Source organism: Branchiostoma belcheri, unplaced genomic scaffold, assembly GCF_001625305.1.
Source record: "Branchiostoma belcheri isolate BF01 breed outbred unplaced genomic scaffold, Haploidv18h27 scaffold8, whole genome shotgun sequence".
NCBI lineage: Eukaryota > Metazoa > Chordata > Leptocardii > Amphioxiformes > Branchiostomatidae > Branchiostoma > Branchiostoma belcheri.
In genome coordinates, this window is record NW_017804464.1 from 5465261 (window position 1) to 5489652 (window position 24392).

General features: G+C 38.0%; 2 protein-coding genes across 2 annotated transcripts in view; one reads left to right on the top strand and one right to left on the bottom strand.

The window, feature by feature from the left end:
* The window catches only part of LOC109486197 (WD repeat-containing protein 18-like), a 7241-nt gene extending 848 nt beyond the window's left edge, over window positions 1-6393 (bottom strand). The window contains exons 1-8 of the mRNA XM_019789912.1: window positions 6155-6393; window positions 5353-5463; window positions 4587-4720; window positions 3945-4095; window positions 3044-3187; window positions 2225-2292; window positions 1752-1876; window positions 697-872 (exon numbers count right to left, since the gene is read on the bottom strand). Of these exons, the coding sequence (XP_019645471.1) occupies window positions 697-872; window positions 1752-1876; window positions 2225-2292; window positions 3044-3187; window positions 3945-4095; window positions 4587-4720; window positions 5353-5463; window positions 6155-6367 (1122 nt within the window). The 5' untranslated portion in view covers window positions 6368-6393. The remainder of the gene's footprint in view (window positions 1-696; window positions 873-1751; window positions 1877-2224; window positions 2293-3043; window positions 3188-3944; window positions 4096-4586; window positions 4721-5352; window positions 5464-6154) is intronic.
* A 242-nt stretch (window positions 6394-6635) lies between these two features.
* Window positions 6636-23528, top strand: LOC109486194 (beta-galactosidase-1-like protein 2). Its single transcript, XM_019789909.1, is given in 21 exon segments — window positions 6636-7005; window positions 7581-7649; window positions 8237-8305; window positions 8772-8867; window positions 10039-10147; window positions 10324-10416; window positions 12052-12139; window positions 14898-14962; window positions 15559-15643; window positions 16558-16695; window positions 16908-17000; window positions 17199-17249; window positions 17389-17447; window positions 18104-18259; window positions 19015-19086; window positions 19772-19910; window positions 20443-20539; window positions 21142-21256; window positions 21701-21742; window positions 21744-21818; window positions 22513-23528. Coding segments are annotated over 21 exon segments (1917 nt in total). The 5' UTR covers window positions 6636-6898; the 3' UTR covers window positions 22612-23528.
* Window positions 23529-24392: the final 864 nt, after the last annotated feature.

The window sequence follows — 24392 nt, forward strand, 5'->3', positions numbered from 1 at the left end:
GCCAAGAATGGAGCTTCTCTGGCCGGCTATCTTCTCTGGCCAATTAATACCCTTTTTAGGCCGATTTCTACGATTTATTCACCCCGCAAAAGAAGTCTGGTGGAGACTAGATTTTTTGCACTATTTATTATATATAATAAGTTTGTTAAAACTATTCTGTAGTGCAGTAGTCACATATTGGAAATGTGTACATATTTCAACAGGTTATTGCTGAAACTATGAAAATTAAGCAACAGCAAGTTTCTCTATCTGTATCTGTGTAGCCGGTATAACCGCCCTTCGGCGTAACATACCAGCTTTGCAGGCACATGGCACAGTGGCAGCTGGCTACATTACACCGAACGACTTGTTACACCTAACCTTTAAATCTTACTCTAAACATTAATAATGCCCTTTGGCTACTGTACTTGGTGAGAGTTGGTCATCGAGTTGGTCACTCTACATTTCTAGGAAAGAATGAATTTTTGAACACCTCAATCCTAATGGTTGATAACTGACTGCTCCTTGAAGGCATGACTATTTCTTGCTCTTTTCTGTGCTGGTAGCAGGTACTTGGTACTTGGTGAGAGTTGGTGAAACACATATGACAGGCTGTAGTTGGTACGTCCACCAGTTTATTAGCCATTTTGTACACCATGCATAGTAGTCTGGACATTCAAGTGCTTCAAGACCTGAATGCAGGAATTCACCACTGACCTTTTGATACTGTCCTAATCTGATGTCTACAGTGTCTCTAGTCCCTTCCTCTGTGTCTTCTCCCTGTCCCTGAGTGTGAAGGTGACGTTTGAAGGGTTGAAGCAGAGCACTGGGCTTCCCTCTGCCTGACAACATGGGGGAGGGGGGCTGCAGCAGCATGGCATTGGTCACTGGACCTGAAATGGTATGTGAATAGTGCTGTGTACTGGTTCACTGGAACTACATGTATATAGTTTGGGACTTAAGTTAAGTTAAGAGCTAGGTGGTGTGTCAGTCAGCTAACGGGGCCTGGAACTCTTATTTTCAGCTTACGGCTTATTTCTGCAGCCATTATGTAGGCAAAGGTCTTAATTTACAATCGCACCGTAAAAATTCTGGGCGAATGTGTGACTAAACGCAGTCATGAGCCCTGTTATACAATACAGTTGAGTGTAAAACTTGCATGAGGACACTTATATTTTCCATATTATCAATGTTGGAAAACTAATTGTACATTTAACATTTCTTCAATCAGGTGTCAGGTCATGGAGCTAGAAAAAGGTCGATTAGCTAGAAAAATTATGCCTCTTAATTGCTGGGGTTCACCCAAAAAAGACTAGAGTCAGCAGTTTTTTGTAGAGTTGGTTGAGAAACATGAAACACATTTTTTTTCCCCAGGCCTCGAAATTAACTTTTCTTTCGATTGTCCCAGCAATGTCCCAAAAATTAATTTCAATTGTCCCGAAGTGAGGATGAACTGTCCCATTACCTGTTTTTTGGCAAGTATTGTATGACTTCAACTTGGAGTCAACCTTATTTTGCTTATGTTCACTCCCAGATGCACTATAATTGCAGAGTAGACAGAAAATGCAAGGGACATTTATGGATCCAAAAGCCAGGATGTGTGTCTGATAAACAGAAGAAAGGCTGACATTCTGATGTTGATAATTTTTCTATTGTCCCAAAAATGTCCCAAAGTGTCCCAGCCTAAATTGTTGTGGCCAGTGGCCATTGACCACCTTTAATTTTGAGCAGTGTTTCCTAGACCTGAACACCCCCCTCCCCCTTTATTTTACCTTTGTGAGAGAAGGTCCTGACACACTGCCTGCTGGGAATGTCCCACAGTCTGGCCGAGTGGTCATGTGACCCAGACAACAGCTGACTGCCGTCCATGCTGACCGACAAGCATGTCACCTGTTTACTAACAAACAAAAAATAAAATAAAATAAAATAAACAAACAAGGATGTGAAGGTAAACATTTTCAAATTGAACCACTGCAAACATTTTAAGAATTTACACTAAACCTTAAAAAGCATTTTAGGATGACTCATGTGATTATCACATCAATTTCTTTTTTAATTAAACCCTTTGCAAATGACAAAAGAAAAAACTTTTTGGGACGTAAATTTGCGATGGAATTTGAAAGTAAAGCTGTACTCATTACACCACTCTGTTGCAATGTATAAAATGATGAAAGTTGTGAATTGAGTGTACTCATACTAATGGGTGAAATGGATATTTATTATAATATCTTTTATTTGTTCTTACCCATGTCCTTTGAAAATTTGACCTTGGTCATCATCTGTGTCTTCAATGTGCTTTTCTCTCTGGACAGGCTAGCATGAAAAAATGACAAAATAATTACTGAATGTACCTTGAGTAATTAAGACGTGGACTTTTTGCAAAACAACTTTATGTGTGCATGCAAGCATTACTAGCCTTGGAGCAAGTATTTTTGCCCATCTATATCTAACTGTAACCATCCTTTGATATGACCTTGGTGACAGTCCAACAGAAAAAGCATCAAAAACACTTTCATTTAAGGCTGCTGAATCAAAAGCATTTGATTTGATTCTGCTCAATCTGGACATTTTATCCTTAGGCTAGTGGAAAAAGAGCCGTAGATCATAATAATAGTCTAAGACCACTTTCCAAATACCGGCGCCATTTTGAAATCCGCTCTCGAGATCTGATCTCGGGCTGTAAGAAACTGGTTAGTGCCGTACATTAACAATGGCATCTCCACTACAGTCATCTTCCGAGGTTAGTTATGCTCTCTATTGGCGACATCCGCCAATATTTATGCATGTCATCATCATTGTCATGAGTAGATAATATTATTGTGGACACATGAAATCGAAAAAGGGCAGTAATTTTGTAAATTTCCGTTCACTTTAAAGCTGAAATTTTGTGTTTGAAGAGAGCATCACTTCTTGAAAAGAGTAAAAGACCAAACCTTACAGTTTGGTCTTATACAGCTTGCATACAGTACAGAAATTATGTGCCACACCTAGCTAGAGAGGCACTTTACCAGTCATGCAATACAAAAGAAACAAACAAACAAACAAACAAACAAACAAGCTGTACCTGAGCGTGCAGGTTGACTTGGTGGATGTTTCCGTTGGTGCCTCCTGCAAAGAGGCGTGTCTCAGCTGTATCCATGGTAACAGAGGTTATACTGACGTCAAACGAAACTGACAGAAGGACCTGGCCTGAAGAGACTTCAAATAACTGTGGAGAAAAAAAAATTATATGTAGTTTTTTTTTACATAATTACACATACAGGAAACAAGCACACATTTTTATATCAAAATATAATATTTACTATTTTGTTTGGAAACTGTTTAGGTTTGGACCTGGCCTGAAGAGACTTAAAATAACTGTGGAGAAAAATATTATGTGTAGCTTTTTTTAGAGCATTATACAATGTACATATACAGGAAAGAAGCACACATTTTTCTGTCTATCACAATATGTACAAAATAACATAAACAAACAAAACAATAAATTAAATGTATCCAAATATTTGAAGTGTTACCTTGACTGCCTCTCCTCAAAGTTTGAATCCTAAATTGAGTGTGGTCTGCACGCAACGTCTGGCTGTAAGCGGTTGCGTGCATCGTTCGTTGCGCAAGTGGTAAGTGAATTGTACATGCTTACATCGTACGATCTCTGTGGGATTGCAACTTTACCGTAAGGAGGCTGTACTCACACGTGCGTCTTACGTACGTACGCGCGTCGCCCGTACTTGCACGAAGGGGTGGTGAATCTGCAGACCGCATGCAAAAAAAGTTTTACATGCACTTAAAGTTCTTCGGCGTGTCTGCGTGCTCCCAAATCCGTGGGATTCCGTACGAAGGTGGTACTCACCACGCACGGATCCCCTACATTGCATGTACACAGCACGCAGATGCACGTACGGGCATCTGCGTGCTGTGACCGAGGCTTAACAGTGTCAGATTTCAAAACAGAACCTAGTGTCTCTTACCTTGCAGGTCTGGTCTAGAGATGCAGACGCTGCCCTGGCCTGCAGTCCACCACAGCCACAGTACAGGTCTGTGACAGGCAGGGAGTGGTGTGACAGGGTGTGCCTGGGTTCCGGACTATGGCCTACTGCAGTACTGGCACCTGAGAGGACACTGATAGCAGAAAAAACAAATCAGTTCACTAAAACAAGTACATAAATGAATCACTTCTTCTGAATTAACATTTTCATGAAAATAAAGGTTGGACTGATTATTAGGATATAATTACAAGAAGTTCTAAGAATAGGAATGGTTCTCAAAGATGTACATGTATTAGATGCTAAGGCCTAAGGTATGTTTATTCGGGACATGAGAGTATATCAAAATGTAGAATGTATAATAGTAACATAAAAATCAGAAATATTTGATGGACATGCAGTCACTCTCTCAAGAGGCTCAGTCATTGGTCAGTCCACTAACTGCCATCTTCTCATTGGCTGAACTGCTAATGTAGTTGCGATGGACAGTGAGGATCAGTTAGCAGCACCTGACAGAAATTGTGTGACACAGGCTGGTCTCACTCTCACCTTTGGAACTACATTTAGCAGTTTAGCCAATGAGAAGATGGCAATTAGTGGATTGACCAATGACAGACTGGGTCTCACCTGTGAAGAGGCCAGACGAGGACCAGGTTGTCATCTCCGGCTGACAGGAAGTGACTTCCATCGTCTGTGAAACTGAGACAGGTCACACCCTGGTAATGTCTAGTCAGGACAGATAACAAGTTACCTGTACACACCTGCGTAAAAATACATGTACAAGACAGTATTAAAAGGAAAGCTAACAGGTTACCTGTACACACCTGTGTAAAAATACATGTACAAGACAGTATTGACAGGGCAGCTAACAGGTTACCTGTACACACCTGTGTAAAAATACATGTACAAGACAGTATTGACAGGGCAGCTAACAGGTTACCTGTACACACCTGTGTAAAAACACATGTACAAGACAGTATTAACAGGATAGCTAATAGGACAGCTACACTGTAACAGGTTACCTGTGCACACCTGTGTAAAATACATGTACAAGACAGTATTACACGGCAGTCAACAGGTTACCTGTACACACCTGTGTAAAATACATGTACAAGACAGTATTGATAGTGCTCAAACTAAAATGTACTTTTTTTCTGCATACCTGCACTGGTACCAGTGCAAGTAAATATACTACTAGAAGTAACATTTAAGAAACTCACCCGTACCAGACAAATTTTACCCGTACTACTCAAAAGTATGGATCATACCAAAATCTATTCAAAAACTTTTATTAATAGGTGGTCACAGTCAATTATGCAGAAAGACAATCAGAATACACCTTCTTGTACATGTAAGTGCATGAGGTGTGTTAGAACGTTGTACATAATATTACCTGCCAAATGTTGATCTTCTCGGCGATGCCAGCGACTACAAAGTTCCCATCAGGTGACACCGCCATGGCCGAAACCCGACCGCCACACACCATTCGCTGTTGAACATGGTCCTGGGAAGAAAAATGATCAAAATTTTCGTGACGTGCCATTTTTTTTCAAATTTTTAAAGACATGAAGACCTAATATTAGTAATAAACCACCTACCAAGTTTCATGACAATGCATTTTAAGCTTCTTAAGTTATGCTGTTCACAGACAGACAAACAAACAGACGGACAAATGCTACTGAAAACATAACCTTCTTGGCGAAGGTAATTAGGTCAAAAGTCATATACCCTGGGTGCCAGGTCTGAGAGTCTAACCCATGGGGAGTTTGGCTGGCCCTACAATTTTGTAGGGCCAGCCAAACTCCCCCTAGGCTCAACTTCCTGGAGTGGTAATTTAGATAGGCGGGTGAAGGACCTATGGCTGCCGTAGGAAAATGGCTACCGACCCTGGTATCCAGTCTGATCGTGGTCGGGGCCGAAAGAGCTCTGTCCCGCCCGCCTCACATAGGTTTCCCGGTGTGTATTTCACGAGAGATTGATTAGCCCTATACGAACATAGTGTTGGGGGGGAAACTAAATCCCCAAGCATACTGTCTCTCATTAGCGTAACTCTCCTACCGGGACGGTCTGTTGCACTGGGCGGGGAAAGCTATTAGAGCCCCCGAAGACACAACCTGCCTGAACACCCCCAATACCCCCAATCACGTAAGACTGGATACCAGGCTACTAGTTACTGTAGTAGTAGTGAGCCTTACCCGTCTCTGCAGAGCCCATACATGTATGAGCGGTTTGTTGTTAGCGGCGCTCAGCAGGTACTGGTTCCCGAGCAGACACAGGCCTCTCGGGCCGCTGCCGTCTCCCTTGTACGTGGCGAGAGTCGTGCCGGACTGAAGATCCCACAGACAAGAGCTCCACAACTGTCCAGAAGTATCACTGGTCAGCGCCGCTTCCAACACGTGGGCAGCCATTTTGGAGAGGTCACTGGACGATTACATTTTCTAAAAGGGATGAGAATTCTTAATTCTCAATTATTAAGATCCTTCGCGTAGACAGTTCATAAGACTGAAATCTAAACAGCAAATAATTAAATTTAAGTACCTACCGACTGTATGTTATGCAAAAGAATAGATTTAATATGGATAAATTAATGTTTATAAAAGTTATAAACTCTCTATATAGAAATGAAATGTTCCAATGACGTCAGAGCCAGCTGTTTGACTTTTTACGATTCCGAATCATTCAGAAGTTGTTGCACTTTGTCCCCTATTGCAAATTTACGTGGACTTTGTCCATTTTGTACTTTAAGAATCTTCACAGTAGGAGCAAACGCTGCTTGAGAAATTGTACCCAGTCTTTCTGTGTCCTATTTTGGGTAGTTCAAGTGAAATTGAGCTGAGTTTATCATATATTATTTTCCTATCTAATTTGATGAAAACGCCCACTTGAGTGTATAAAGTTGGCTCGGCGAAAAAAAGAGAGTATATTTCTTAAGTTCCAACATGGCGACAGAAGGGACGGAGAGAACCGGTCTGGTAGCAGAGGGAGAGAACTTTACTCTAGACGGAAAACCTGTACAGCTACTGAGTGGAGCTATCCACTATTTCAGGTAAAACGTTATTTTCTAACTTTTAGAATTGAATAGCTAGCCTCTACCAGCGTACTATAGCTGGAAAAATCCAGCTGAGATTTTAACAGTGGGGAGGGGGGGGGGGGTATAGGCTACCTTTTAGCCGATTCGGCAGGAGTGTCAGAGTCTATTTAGCTTAGTGTTCGGGAGGTTGTGGGTTCGAACCCCGGCCTGGGACCAGGGTTTTTTTATCTGTTTCTACTCACTCCTCCTGTTTCTTACACTAATCAGGACTTTTAATGTCTTCCAGCAAACTGACTGAGGAGCCTCGTACACACACACGCACACACACGCACGCACGCACGCACGCACACACACACACACACACACACAGACACAGACACACACACTTACACACACACAAACACACACACACACACACAAACTCACAAACACACACACTCACACACACACACACATGCACAGATATGTACTAGTACACGTCCTATATTTCTTGTATGTGACACATACAACATACAAACACACAACCAAGCAATAACCAATATAATAACTATTTGATAATAAAGTATTCTTGTGTACTCCATTTTCTCCAGGGTCCCAAGAGAATACTGGCGAGACAGGATGCTCAAGTTGAAAGCCTGTGGACTCAACACCTTGGAAACGTAATAACACAAATAATCAGTTAATTCACAAGCTTAAAGAAATGTTACACAAGCAATGGGATTAAGTCAGTTTACAAATGACAGTTTTTAAAAGCTATCCAGTTGCCTTTAGTACTCATACTTTACCTGTTTTATAGGGATAAGTTTCATAAGTTAACTTCAGTGTTAACTTAACAAAGATTGTCTATGGTGTTTTTCTGTGCTATCATGTATGAAATATATATAGTCATGTAGTGCTGTGTACCTATTAGTATTACCCCACATTTAGGTTCAGTTCCGGACTTGTAAGTCTGGACCCTAAGACAGTGTGGTCACATAACATGGAGGCCGACACTTCACGATGCAAAATGTCAATGTTTCATTTCGCAGCACAGATTTTTTTTTGTAATACTGGTAAGTCCAGAATTGGTTAATTGACTTTAATTTTTTTTTTTTTTTTACTTGAACCTAAACATTTTAAGTCCGGAACTGGACTGAACTGAACTGGAACTCTTAATTTTTTTGTATATGACAATTAATTTGTGCTGTAACCCTTTAGATGGAAACTAAAGCTCACCTCTTGATTGATTATTTATATCCACATGTAGATATGTGTGCTGGAACCTACATGAGCCGGAGAAGGGCAAGTTTGACTTCACAGGCATGCTGGACATCGCGTGAGTTGTCTTCCCTGTTCCTGAAATATGAGCAAATGCTTTTCATACGTATATCAAAGACACTAGCTTTGGCTAGGGACGTACCTCGGATAGGATGTTAAATGGAGATCCCTTGTTTGGGGAGAGCCACACCCCATGCACGTTAAAGAACCTACTGCATCTTTCGAAAAAGAGTAGTGGCAAGCCCGGTTTGCAATGGTCCAAATACTTATCTCATTATTCATATACGGACTCCAGGAAGAGTAGTGTGGAATTCACACTGAAGGAGATCCTAAACAAACTAAACTAAACCTAAACTAAACCTAAACTAAACTAAACTAAACTAAACTAAACTAAACCAAACCAAACCAAACCAAACCTAACCTAACCTAACTTAACTTAACTTAACTTAACTAAACTTAACTAAACTATTATTATAATAAATCTATACTTACAATATTTCAAGATTTGCAATCCTTTTTTTTAGAGCATATCTCCGTGAGGCAGCAAACCTTGGATTGTGGGTGATCTTTCGCCCAGGACCGTACATATGTGCAGAGTGGGACTATGGAGGTTTACCCAGGTAAATATAGAATACAACACAGGGTATTCCGTATCGCCCGAGGTATCGGCCCGACCGCGGGAGGGCCGGGACCGAGGGCGATGCGAAATACACCGTGTTGTATTTTATTTATATCATACCCACCCAAGAAAACGCGCCTTTCAATGCAATATGAGCCAAAAGTTGGTGCCCCTAAACCCTCAAATGCAACAGCATCAGTTCCAACGTCCGGATTCTGTATTCAAATTTTCGAAAGGGGCACAAGCGGTTAGGGCAAAACGCGTTCGAATCGTTTTATGGAAGCCATGGAAGCGTTCGATAACGGGTTCCGGACCGGGCCGTATCGTAAGGTACGGTCCGGTCCGGAACCCGTTATCGAACGTTATCGCGGCCAGGGTATGATATAAATGATGGTATAAAAATATCAGAACATTAATAGTACTAGTATGAACCTCCCAACTACACATGACACGCACATTGATTTTATGATATTATGCATGTTGACAAAAAAATGCAAGTTGGTGCAAAGGCCATAAAGAAGTACATGTGGTACATTTCTGATTAATTTGCTTTATTTTCAGTTCGTTTTCAATAAATTTTTTTATATTGGCATATTTTCTAGGTGTGTCAAGCCTGTGTTTTACATTGAAAAGCCACACCAATATACTAGTAATGTATTGGTTTATGGATGAAAATACAGGTTTTATGGTTCTTACTAAAATAAAAGAGGATAAAAACAAAGCCTTATTAGAACCAGGTTTATGCCTCAATTAACTTACATCTAGTTTACTGGAGTGAATGCAGTTAAAAATTTGCTGTCTGCTTTAAATTTATGATTTCCTGTTTTAACCCTTGTCCTGCTTTCATTCCTGGCACAACATTTTTCAATAATTTCATGACTTAATTAGATCATAGACCCCCAAATTTTTTTTTGCCCTGCAGTGGCATAGTTACTTCCACATTCATTGCATTTTGCTGCGGTGTGATGCGTTGCATACCCCCAAATTGTACCTATACAGGGTGGTATATGGATGGTACTGTATGTGGAGAACAGCAATTGTTGTGCTCCGCAGGACAAGGGTTTTAAGATATGCTACAGCCAAGGACATAATTACTGTAGTATGGTCATAAGTCAATAACATTTGAAGTGTTTTGTTTTGTTACATTGTGTTTTTTCTATTGTTCTCATCAGCTGGTTACTGAGAGACCCAAACATGCAGGTTCGCACCACGTACCAACCCTACATGGAGGCAGTGGAGAGGTTCTTTGATGCCCTCCTACCCATCGTCAAACCATTCCAGGTACATGTATCATAACAATGGGATGTTTGTTGGCATTTTTATTTGCATTGACAGATTTGTATGGGGCCCAATAATACATGTTGATCACTTTAAGATAAACACTAAAATTTGTATGTCAAATAGATCACTGTAAAAGGTCAGATTTATATGGTATTTCTGGTGTTTTCGTTTTGCAGTATAAAGAAGGTGGACCCATCATTGCTGTGCAGGTGGAAAACGAGTATGGTTCCTACGCTAGGGACGACAAGTATCTGACGGCAGTAAAACAGGTAGGACAGAATCACTAGAGACTTGACAAGTTCTGGAGTAATTGTTAAAAAACCCGTTCTTGGTACCGAACACTTCACATATAGTTGTAACCAGACCTGTCCTTGGTACTGAACACTTCACATAGTTGTAACTAGACCTGTCCTTGGTACTAAACATGCAACACAGTTGCAACCAGACCTGTCCTTGGTACTCAACACTTCACATAGTTGTATACAGATATATCCTTGGTACTGAACACTTCACATAGTTGTAACCAGAGGTGTCCTTGGTACTGAACACTTTACATAGTTGTATACAGACCTGTCCTTGGTACTGAACACTTCACATAGTCATAACTAGACCTGTCCTTGGTACTCAACACTTTAATAGTCGTGTACAGACCTGTCCTTGTTACTGAACTACTTTACATTAGTTGTAATTAGACCTTTCCTTGGTACTGAACACTTTAATAGTTGTGTACAGACCTGTCCTTGGTACTCAACCTTTCACATAATAATAAACAGACCTGTCCTTGGTACTGAACACTTCACATAGCTGTAAACAAGACATGTCCTTGGTGCTGACACTCACATAATTGTAAACATACCTGTCCTTGGTACTGAACACTTCATATACATGTAGCTGTAAACAGACCTGGTACTGATTACTTTACATAGCTATAAACAGACATGCCCTTGGTACTGAACACTTCACATAGCTGTAAACAGACATGTCCTTGGTGCTGAACACTTCACATAATTGTAAACAGACCTGTCCCTGGTACTGAACACTTCACATAGTTGTAAACAGATCTGTTCTTGGTACTGAGCACTTCACATAGCGAAAAATAGACATGTCCTTGTTACTGAACACTTAACATAGTTAACATAGTTGTGTACAGTCCTGTCCTTGTTACTGAACTCTTTACATAGTTGTAATTAGACCTTTCCTTGGTACTGAAACCTCACATAGTTATGAACAATACCTGTCATTGGCACTGAACACTTCATATAGCTGTAAACAGACCTGTTCTTGGTATTGAACACTTCATATAGCTGTAAACGGACCTGTCCTTGGTACTGAACACTTCACATAGTTGTAAACAGACATGTCCTTGGCACTGAACACTTCACTTAGTTGTAAACAGTCCTGTCCTTGGTACTAAACTCTTCACATAGTTGTAATTAGACCTTTCCTTGGTACTGAAATCTCACATAGATATGAAAAATACCTGTCCTTGGTACTGAACACTTCATATACATGTAGCTGTAAACAGACCTGCTCTTGGTACTGATTACTTTACATAGCTATAAACAGACATGTCCTTGGTACTGAACACTTCTCATAGTTGTAAAAAGACTTGTTCATGGTACTGGAACGCTTCACATAGTTGTAAATAAATCCGTCCTTGGTATTGAACACTTCACATAGCTATATACAGATCTTTCCTTGGCACTGAAAACTTCACATAGTTCTAAACAGAACCACGCTTAATTATGGAAAGTGTATAATTTATAGTTTATAATCCAGGTCAGTTCATCTTCTGAGAGGTGACACCAGGTTCACAAGTCCCTCTACATAGCTAAGAAATGTAATTTTATACAATACAATTCCAGATCACTGTTCTTTCCTTGCTTATCTATGAAATGTTATAGGCCATCCAAAAGAGAGGCATTGAGGAGCTACTACTGACTTCTGATGGAGGTGACATTGGAAGATTGGCGAGGGGTTGCATCCCAGGGGGTAGGAAATATAAGCAACTTCAGTAACTAACCCTTCTCTCCAACATGTACATGTACATGCATGTTTTCACCTTTTATGTCTCATTTTATGTATCAATCTTGGATACTCACCGTATAGCGCTGGTATCCAAGGCAGCCTATGATAGGTACACAAAATACAAACTTTATAGGTCTATATATATATGATAACTACAATGCTTTTCAACAATTGTTTTTTAAAAAATTCCTCTTAAAATTTCATTAAGATTAATTGAAAAAGCTACTTCCATATTCAGTCTGATAAACTTAAGTAATTTTCACAAACTTTGAAAACAAGATAAAAAAAACCTTAGTCCAAGCAAGTCTGCAATGTTGTGCTTCAGTTATTTACTTTTTGATTAAAAATTCATTTCAAACTGTATCTATTTGAGCCTAAACTCTGCAAGTCTGTAACACCTTAGCAATCAAAAACATGCATGTACATGTACACAACTGAATTTACTTACAAAGTATACTAACCATCCCATACATGCAAACACTCTAACTTGCAGTTTTCAGCTTGACTGGTGATGGTGGCACCTTGGTGAAGGCTCAAACACTAAATTGTTCTGCTTCTAGCTCATTTATTCTGTTTGCCCATAGGCTATGGAAAGTCGAGGCATTTGTGAACTTCTGTTCACTTCTGACAATGATTGGGGCTTCAACAAAGGCCGCATCCCTGGTGGTAAGGATTAGATTTTGGCTGATGGTTTCTGCTTGATTTCTCTCTTTTTAGATCAGGCCACACCAAGTAAATTTTATGGATGACGTCCTTTGGAGACCCTAAATCTAATGCGAGAGGGCAAAAAAAAAAAACAAGAAGGGCCCTAAAAACAAGAGGCCTAGATTAGAAAAATACTGAGAGACGACAAATGTTAGGACACAAATTGAATCAGGTGACACAGTGTAACAAGCAAGAGTCTTTTATTCATCATCAAAACAGCAATAAATCAGGTGGAACAGCAGTTGTCGTCCTGTCCTGTCTTCGCGTTACGGGTTTCACGTCAATCTGACGATTTGTGGCACTGTTGTGACACTTTGGTCATAGTTACAGGAAGCGGAATTTCTTGGGTTTTTTTTCTAGGAACAAGCCAAAATCAATGCACGCGTGGACGTCATCCATAAAATTTACTTGGTGTGGCCTCACTAGAAATCTTCAGTTTAGGCCACACCAATTTAATTTGTTGGTTCTCGGATTCGCCTCTTTGTGTTTTTCTGATTTTGAAAAAAAAAAGATTCTTGTTCTGAATCAACCCAAATATGCTCATGTTATGCCCCCAACAGTTGAGGACAGTCCTTTTCTTCCTAGTTGCTACAGTTTTTCTATCTATCAATGCAGTTGTTTGATTAAAAGTTCAAAATTCATTGTTAAAATATCAATGGAGTCTTTTGTGTTGACTTGGTGGCTCCTATCGTAGCATTTGAGGCTATTATAATAATAGGATGCCTAGACCTGTTTTTATTTTTATTTTTTTGCACCCTCATTCGCTTCATATTTTTTCTGAAAAAATCTGAGAACCAACAAATTAAATTGGTATGGCCTTATTTTCTTAATTGCTTTCTGGTCCCTTTCTTGTCTTAAAATGAGTTGTCAGGAAGCAAAGTCTTTTAATTTTTGCTTCTTTCCATCTTTTGTTTTGATACAAGTCACGGTTGATAATGCAAACATCATCAAACAGCCATCTGTGCAGGAAAGGTTACTTGATTGTATATTCTATAACTTAATGATATTAACCATTACTGCAATAATTTTTTCAATTCTTTCACAAAAACAGCGAGAAAAGGAACCAATTCTACAAATCACTGCAACTGTTTAATGCAACCTTAAAATATGTACTAGTAAATGAACATTAAATATGTTCGTGATAATCCATGGTTAGATACAATAACAATGATTGCAGGTGTTATTGTTCAGTATTTGGCCAAATTCATTCAATTACTCGGTTCTCAGATATTCAAGGTGAAAATGAAGGAAGCAGCAGACATAACAAAAGCAGAGGGCTGGTACATGTAGAAAAACTTAATCACATGTAATTCAAATCATGTATTCTCAGACCATAAAAAGTGCATCAAGGCATAAACTTAGCCCTCGTGCTTTGTTTTCAATAGATTTTTTTCCAGTATATAAAAATAATAATTATAATATCAAATATTTTGTAAAAAATCTGAGAACCAACAAATTCAAATGTATGGCCTGAGTGTAACGAATATGACAAATAGGAATTTCCTCTTTGATGTTGTTTTCGTTTAGAGCTGTGTACCTAAACAAATTTTAGGTACAGGTACAGGTACAGGTACACAGGTTTAGGTACAGGTCCGGACCTGAACCTGTACCTGAACAATTCGACCAATTTATATGGTCTTCTGAACTCCTTCAATAACAAAAAAACGTAAATAAACTTGATAGTTAAGGTTTATTCTTTGTTTATGGCGAATGCTCAGATAAAATATAGGCAAAACTAAGTGTTTTGTTTTCATGAACACACTGTCCTTACACAGGGACCCATTGTTAACCACCTTTATACACATTTGAGGTCACAAATAGGCATAAAATTGGTGTGAAATTGTTTAGGTACAGTACCGGTACTGAGGGAGTAGGTATTTTGGACCTGTACCTAATCAATTTTTCCGGTACAGTATCGGTACTGCGTACCGGTACACAGCTCTATTTTCGTTGCTTACCTTTACGTTTCGTTGTTTATAAAACTAAATTTTCTTTTTTCTGTCTTTTATCAAAACAGTGCTGATGACAGCAAACTTCAACTTCAATCCCAAAAAACAGCTGGGTGCTCTCAAAAAGATCCAGGTAACAATGCATTTCTTGAAATGTTTAATATTGACATGTACCTAATTAATATACAGCCTCTCATTATGTGACATTGACTTACATAATATCATATAATATGCTACCAGGTCACATACATGTATATCTTCCACTCTGATAGAAAATTAACTGGTTTCCCCTGAAGTGCCAGATACAGCGTAATGACATGCTCAACAGTACATTACATTATTGTGTTTGCTTGCTGAATGATAGTAAATGTAAATTTGTTAATACATGTATAATAAATAAATAAGAATAGAATTTTAAGTTCTGATATTAGTGATTCTCCAGGATTTGTTCTTATTCTTTTTTTGTGATTTATATTACTTAAATCCTGATACTATTTGAAGGATGTGTTAAACTTTGTGTACAGAAACTGGTGCTGCAAAGGCTGAATAAACCACTCTCTAATTTCTGTCTCTCTGTCTGTCTCTCAGTCTGTCTCTCTGTCTCTCTCTCTCTTTCTCTCTCTCTGTTTCTGTCTCTCTGTCTTTGTCTCTCTTACAACGTATATGGTTGTCTTTTAATCTGGTTCAAATTATCCTCATGCGCCTTTAATCCTCTACATGTGTGTCCAGCCCAATCGTCCCATGATGGTGATGGAGTTTTGGTCAGGCTGGTTTGACCACTGGGGCAGGGACCACCACAAACTACATGTGGAAAGTAAGTCTAACTATACTACCTAAAAACTTTTTCAATGAGCCGTACCGCACTGACAGCATCATATGCAATTTGGATCTCTAGACACGAACCGTGTTGGGATGTAGATGTTCTGTGATTATAGTAATGTTTTACCTTGTATACACACCGTGCAATAACAGTAATTCATGTCGAGCAATACCCCTGACCTACACAGTGCAATAAGCCAAACAACACAAATCGTGCAATATACTCTTTGTAATACTATTGTTTTATTGAAATAATTACTACAGTAATACAGATGCTTTTTTTAAACAATGTTCAATTGATATATAATTAATCCCAGATTTTAAACCTCTTGTTACTAAGTTTGATCAATATAAATGTTATCTAAATGTATGTCATAGTCGCTGTCATTGTTAATGTTGTCCTGCATGCTCGGTCATTACTGGCTGGCATGACCTGGAGTTTTCGTATATTTCTTGTTCATTGAATAAAGAATGATTTACCCTCATGCAAACAATAATAATTATGTCACTGAGTAAAAAGACTCTGTCTTACACGACCAAGTCTTTTATTCAGCGGACGTTTTGGAAGCCATAATCTCGTAACTTTCCTCAGGGCAATTCTGACTGGTTCACATTGCACTGCAGCACAGGTATTGCTGCTATAGATGCATTTCCAAAAGTAAAATACAATTTATTTAGTACATATTTACACATACATTGTATACTTGCACATTTGGGAATGCATCTATTTTCAGTCTAAACTTTTTCATATTCTTTTATTCATTAACATGAAGTTGTTGCTGATTCAGTCTAATATTATGCATCTTTTCACTGGCTCCCTTACTAGAGGTGGTGATAACTTTGAGCATTAATCACTAACAAATATGACAGCTAATACATTTTATGTAAACATCATGTTTTATTCCTCAGAGTTTGAGCAGTTGTTAGGAGACATTCTGAGGCTACGATCTTCTGTCAACTTCTACATGTTCCACGGAGGCACCAACTTTGGCTTCATGAACGGAGCCAACTACATCAATGGGTACAAACCAGATGTCACCAGTTACGGTTAGTGATAGTTAAAAAATTATAAACTACATTTTATTTCAAGTTTCAAGTTGTAATATCTATTAGGAATTGAACTTAGAAAAGAAATTATAGATGTTTATATTTTTGCTGTCATTTCTATACTGCAAACCTGAGAAACTGAACGATTTTTTTAACACCTGATTAAAAATAAAATGAATAAAAAATACACATATTTGAAATTTCTATTTCAGACTATGATGCTCCACTGTCAGAAGCAGGGGATCCAACCCCAAAGTACCACAAAACAAGGGAACTCCTGCAAACACTGGCAATGGAGGGAGCAGGTAGGATACTTGTGTGAGATTTGATGCAATTTCTTACACTTTTCATCCATGTTTAGTAGCATATTTTATTTTGTAGGAAATTGTGACATTTTCCAAATATTTTCAAGGCAAAAAGGAAGTATTTTATTTTGTGTCATACTATATATAATACTAACTGAAGGAAATTGTGGATATTAACTTTTTTTTTAATTTTTACAGTTCCAAGTGAGTTGCCTGATGTTCCACCAGCTACAGAGAAAAGCAGCTATGGTTGGTAGAATCAGATAAACTGGCATCTCTAATAACATAGAAGAATCTTTTTCCTCTTCCAAAACTATATAATTACATAATTACAGTAAATTGTTCATTCACCTCTGAGTCTACTTTGTTTTTGATAACATGATTTCAGGTCCATTTCCTGTTGAAAAATACATCACATTTGAAGATGCCTTAAAGGTGCTGGGGGAGGTAAGTGACTGTATTAAATTGTTATGCTCTAGTTTGGTTTGGTTTCTTACAATTACTAGTCTTCATGGAGTCCACTTAAATATTACATAATTATACAACAACAGAATTATAGAATTAAAAGATTTCTAACATAAACTGAACTCTCTTAATAATAATATAGTGATTACAACCATGCATGTAATTTTCTCTTCTTGCATAGCTCATATACAAGCTCATACAGATTTGCCCTAGTCCACTTTTTGCACTAGGTACTGAATTTGAATATACTCTTTTAACCAAAAATATAGCTGAATTGATAACATCATGTTAATGGAGGTGTCGTGTGGTAGAGTGCTCGACTGAGAACCAAGAAGTCCCGGGTTTGAGTCATGAAATGCCACCCATCTTGTGCCCTTGGGAAAGGCACAACTTTCTTCACTTATATTACATGTATATTAGTCCTGTATTTGTTTCTATATGTGGGACACATATAGATGATGATGATGATGATGTGGGACACAACACCAGCAACAGCTGCATTTGTCCCACGTATATTGTATACTAATTGTTACAATTTCAATACATCAAATCACGTACATGTACATGATGTCATTTGTTCCATAGCCAATCAGTAGTGAGACAGTGATGATAAAATCCAATCCAATCATGTTCTATAGCCAATCAGGAGTGAGAAGGTGATGTCCATGGAGATGCTCCCCATCAACAATGACAACGGGCAGTCGTATGGCTACATCCTGTACAGGCACAAACTTACCCACACACCGGCCACAGAGTCTGTCACTCTCAAGTGTGATGTCAGAGACAGAGCTCAGGTCAGTTTACAGCTTTAAGCTTTCTGATAAACCAGGAAATATAAAAATATACAATTTAAACCATGTTTAAAGTTAAAACTTTTGGTCCAACACTAGAAAAGTTCTCTTACCTAGCACGTTCGACCAGTAACTCTGGTCTTCCTCAGTAGACTGACCCAGTGAGACTTGTCACGTGACTTCTTTGAAGTGTGACGTCAACACCTGGCCAAAGGTATCTGGTATACGAAGTCAGCCCCCGTTGTGGTTCAATAAAGAGTGATGGGCCCTGATGTACATTGTATATGGCTTCCTTCACCTCTCTTAAAATTTAGTTTTGTTCAGTGTCCAAAATCCTTACAGTGTCAAGTGAAACAATTTAAACCAGTTGATCTTATAATAGTACAGAAAAGGACATTTTGCAACTGGTCAATGTCAACTTCCTATAGCAAGCCAGCAAATGGCTGAACATATTGTGCATACGTTGACGGGGTTTTTCTCTTGAAGGTTAAGCTTTCAACCCCTACAATCAACCCCAAGTAAAGTTTGCACATTAAGATGGGATGCATACAAAATACCTATGTCATACTTGGCTAATTATATAAGAATATATTGAGATTGTACAAAATCGCTGTACGTTTTGCACACAGCAAAGACAAAGCTATAAAACAAAGGCCTAGGATTGGCTATAAAGCTAGTAAGTATGGGCCTGTGTCTGATAAACCTGCATTTATTTTGTTCTAAAAATCAAATAGTTTTTCGTCTTTCTACCCTTGCAGATATTTGTGAATGGTAAGGAGTCAGGCATGCTGAACTGGAGAGTTGGAGAGATCACTTTGTCAGGGTTGAAGGTAAAGTTTTCAGTTTCAGTTTATTTATTTCACCAGCAGTAATACTCATAACAACCTGTTTTTCAGGCAATGCTGGGTATACAAAGGACGATTAACAACAAAAGTATGCAATGTTACGATATCACATATGATACAGAATGACATAACAGAAAAATCAAACAAAACAATACAAAATAAACACACTCTTACTAGTCCTTAACCTCCTTAATTTTTGTAGTAGCCATGGAAATATGTTTTTGTAGTACTGTACTGTAAGAAAGTTTGTATTTGAAACAACTCTGTAGCAGAAAAAATGCATATTCATGGTGTCATGTATTTGTGGTGGGAAGGCAATAAATACTAGAACAAAACTGACTATCTGTGTTTTTTGGTTGACCGTGTAATGCACTTATTCTTTACTTCATAACGTTTGACCAGAATCTGATAGACTGAGTGTATAATATTTCGTAAACTCTCTTAAACAGGCATTGAATAGTTTTATCAGATTGGTAAGTCACAGTGAGTAAAGAGACCCTTTCTACACAACCAAGTATTCAGCAGACATTTTGGTGACCCTGTGATTATGAACCAGTCAGAATTACCCTGAGGAAGGTGACAGATGGCCACCAAAACGTCAGCTGAATACAAGACTTGGTTGTGTAGAAAGAGTCTCTTGACTCTCTAAAGCAGGATTCTGTTATTTCAGGAGAACGACATTCTGGACATCCTAGTAGAGAACCAGGGCAGGGTAAACTTTGCCCAGACCATGGACGGAGTCAAGAAGTTTGTGTTGGAGAGTGTGACTGGAGTGAACAGGGGGGATGCACTGTTGGACCAAAGGAAAGGTACAAAATTCTGTGTATTCAATGACATATAAAAGTAAATTAAAAAGGATCACAAAAGTCTCATTTTCTGATATCAGTTTTTCTGCTTCAAGCATAGAAGCCAGTAGAGAACATTTATCTAAATATCATTATGGTAATAAAAAAGTGACTCAAAAATTGTACATTGCATGCAGCTATTATTTTACTATGTAGTGCTTTTAATGGATTTTCTATCTTTATGGCAATGTTTCAATGTATCCTTTGAGACCTGGATCTCAAAAAAGGTTTCCCGTGCACGATGCATAGGTTTGGTGCCTATGTCCATTTCCATGGACCTCAAAGAAATATGATATTTTTCTTGACTTACATGTATGTTACACATTAGATAATTTAAAAAAAACTTTTATTATACTTAATATTATTATACTAAGTGTTTTTTGGTCACAACAAACTATTGACTCTTGACACATTCTATATTTAAGCATTTTGCAGTTTGATTAATTGCATTTTCTATGCTTATACATGTGTGATGTATTCCTTTTGTTTTACACAGGACTTGTAGGAGAGGTACTGCTGAACACTGCCCCACTAGAGACATGGGAAATCTTCCCTCTGGAGCTCAAGCCAGAATTCCAAACAAGGTACAAAATGTAGGCCTGCACATGTACCAGATAGGCCTGTTCAATGAAAATGTTCTTCAAACCAATGGCCAGCTTTGCTTGCACATCCAAAGTTTAACACCACGAACCCAGAATAAACATGTAAAGTGCTATAATTTTGTCAGAACATAGGGTTTTCCATTAAATCAACATGTATTCAGAATTTAAAGGTATCCAATGCAATTTCATAGCAACAAAACAAAAAAAAAAAGAATATTCTGGATGAGGAAATCTGTCTGATGTTGACAGTTACTTTTCTATCTAACCATGTCCATTTTTGAATAATTGCTGAGTGTTTGAAGTAGCCCAGAAACAAACTACATGTCAGTGAGGTGTTTTTATTTCTGGTGAAAATAGGTAGAACCAGCTGAGATACAAATCTTTTCCATCAGTGGCATCACAATTTCTTGCTTCAAACTTCAAAGATATCACTAATGCAGCTATGGAATTGGATTCATTTGAAACTACATTAAAAGAAGGAACAGAAAATTGACTCTGCAAGTCCAGTTTTGCTTCCAGTTAATGCGAAAATAAAAAAAAGACTTAATTCATTGAAGAAGAAAAAAAATATCCGTATTTTCAGGTTAGTGGAGTCACCCAGACTGGAAGGAACTGACTGATGCAGCAGAAATACCCTTCCCATCATTCCATTTGATCAACTTCTCCATCCCCGAAGACCCGAAGGACACATTTCTGGACATGAAGAAGGTGAGAAGGGCTAGTTTTGCAATTTTTCAGAATTTTTTTCAGTAATTTTTTTCAGAAATTTTTGTCAGAAATTTTTTCAGTAAGTTTTTTTCAGAAATTTTTTTCAGAAACTTTTCTGTAATTTTTCAGAAACTTGTCAGGAATTCTTATTAAACATAAGAAAAATGGTTCTCAATTTTTTTTATAATGGTCTCAAAGCATTAAGGGAAAGGGGATGAAGTCTGCCATCCCTGAATGCATGGATTTTGATCTTATGCACAAATATGTTAAATGCTACTTAAATATGTAAATATTAAACATCAGCCAAAATTAATTTAACTGTGTGTTATGTTACAGTGATACATTCTTTTGAATGTATATGTACAGTTATTTTTCATTATTGCACATACATGTAATACTGAAGCTTTAATTAGTGCCTGTTAAAGCTGTACACTTGTTTGGTAGGGTTGGGGGAAGGGTGTGGCAATCTTGAATGGTTTTAATCTGGGGGAGGTACTGGCACATCGGACCTCAGGAGACACTATATGTCCCTGCACCATTCCTCAAGCAAGGAGACAATCAGGTTAAGTTTATCAATATAACTGCTATTTAATTTACTGTAAATCTTCAAATGTTGTTAATATAAATCCCAATACATTACTACCTGCGCTACAATAATTGTAATCATGGCTTCATGTGCAAACTTTAAACATTGTGGAAAACCTCCCCAACATTGTGTAAAATCTATGTGCTTTATAACCCATAAAGTATAAAGTATAAAAGGCTTTATGACACTACTGTAATAAATTTTTTCCACTTTTGTATCATGATCAAGATCAACTACAAACTATACATCTATGTACTGTCAAGAAAGTTCATCGATGTTGGAATTGAAGTTAAAACTTTTGTTCCAACACAAGGATTGTTCTCACTTAGAGCTTTCGACTAGTCACTATGGTCTTCTTCAATAGACTGACCCAGTAAGGCATGTCACATGGCTTCTCTGAAGTGTGACGTCATCACTCGGTCTGGGTCAATGGTATCAGGTAAACGATGCCAGCTCCTGTCACAGTCGATACATCAGATCCACATATTGTTTAAAGTTAAAACTTTTGGTCCAACACTAAAATTCTCTCACCTAGAGCTTTCGACCAGAATTTTTGTGTTGGACCAAAAGTTTTAACTTTAAACATGTAACTACCAACACAGATGAACTATCATGATAGATTCACATATTATATGTGTGTGTTGCTAATATTTCTGCCCCCCTCCCACAGCTCCTGTTGTTTGAGCAGCATGTCCCTTACAAGGAAGTGTTCTTCACGGACACCCCTCGGCTGGGGAAGGAGAAGGAGGTGTCTTGTGTTCCTCTTTAGAAGTAGAGTAAAGGTCACTATTTCATGCTGCCCAGAAGGCCCATTCTGAGACACCTTTAACAAGCACAATCCAAACCAACTGAAAGCAGCCTTTTTCTTGGTATGTGTGGATACTACTCATTACAAGTAGTGGACACTCAAGTAGGTGATTTTTGACAGCTCAGTTCTTAGATGTTTTCCATAATTTCAATATGGACTGGAAATAGTGGTCTGTGCCCACTAATCTTAGACAGTAGGAGCCTGTTTGGATATGGAATTCATCTAGCCTGGATGCCTGCCTTTTTATTTGTAGCACACTTGCTTGATGATTCCCTGCTACCAAATGGTATCAATGGTAATTGATTGTAATGTATGTTACTTGTTTCCAGAAACATATATCTGCATGGGGTGGAGATTTCTGCAGAAATCTGTAGAAATAATCTGATCCCTAGGGCATTATCACTGTTATCTACATGTACATAGTTGTTGTCATCTTCTATGTCACAATATCATGAATATGCAATGTCAATATTGTTCAGGACAAACTATGCTTTAAAAGTGAGAGGTAGTCTGCAATTAGAGTATTTAGAGAATTATAGTGCCCCGCATATTTTGCAGAAGCAAAACAATACTTTAACAAATAAAATTAGTACATATATATTTAATTTATGTTTTGTGAAATATGATGCAAATTTTCCAACTTGAGGCAACTGGACAAAAAAGCAATCAGTGCATATTGCTTTATTGTGAGTATTCAGCAATTTACAATCAGTATTTTAAATTGACAACCAACCCAAGCAGGCAATATCAATAACATGAATAATGATGCCTACTAGGCAACCAGTCGTCACTAATGAAAAGACTGAGTGACAGTAACTTCATCTGTTACGGTAACTTTCTGCCACAGTAACTTTCAGTAACTTTCAAACAGCACTTAAACTACTAGTACTTAAATTACTACTATACTACCGAATACTCAGGTGTTCGTTACACCACTTTCAAATAAGGCTGAAATTCGGCCTAATGAAAAAAGTCTGAATGACAGTAACTTCATCTTTTACGGTAACTTTCTGCCACAGTAACTTTCAGTAACTTTCAAACAGCACTTAAACTTCTACTCCAATCACATTTTGCTGCTATCTCATGAACTTCTGTAATCATAGCCATCCCATATACTTATTTCATTGTAAGAGAAGAGACTGTTCACTGACTAACACACAACGAGTAGACAACTACTTACTTTCAATACTACGCACACCACTTACTTTCAAATAAGGCTTAATGAAAAGTCTGAATGACAGTAACTTCATCTGTTACGGTAACTTTCTGCCACAGTAACTTTCAGTAACTTTCAAACAGCATTTAAACTGCTACTTCTAAAACATATTTCTGATATCTTATGGACTTCTGAAATCATAGCCATTCCTTACTTATTTCATTGTAAGATAAGACTATGCACAGACTAACAAACAACGAGTAGACGACTATCTTGGCACACCATATTTTTTGTCAATATTCTGTTACGTAACGTCCACCACGTGTTCTAAGAATTAATCTTTAGTTGTTACAATAGCACTTTCAATGGTCTGTCTAGTTATAAAATACTCAGGTGTACGGTACACCACTAACTTTCAAATAAGGCTAAAATTCGGCCAGTTACATTGTATACTGGATAAACCATTACTATTGTTTTAATCCACTAAGATCAGAGATACGAAGCATGTTATCATAGAATAATATTGTCAACATTTTCTTCAAACAGCACTAGTGCCGTTACATGTTTGCAGCTAACACACACAAGT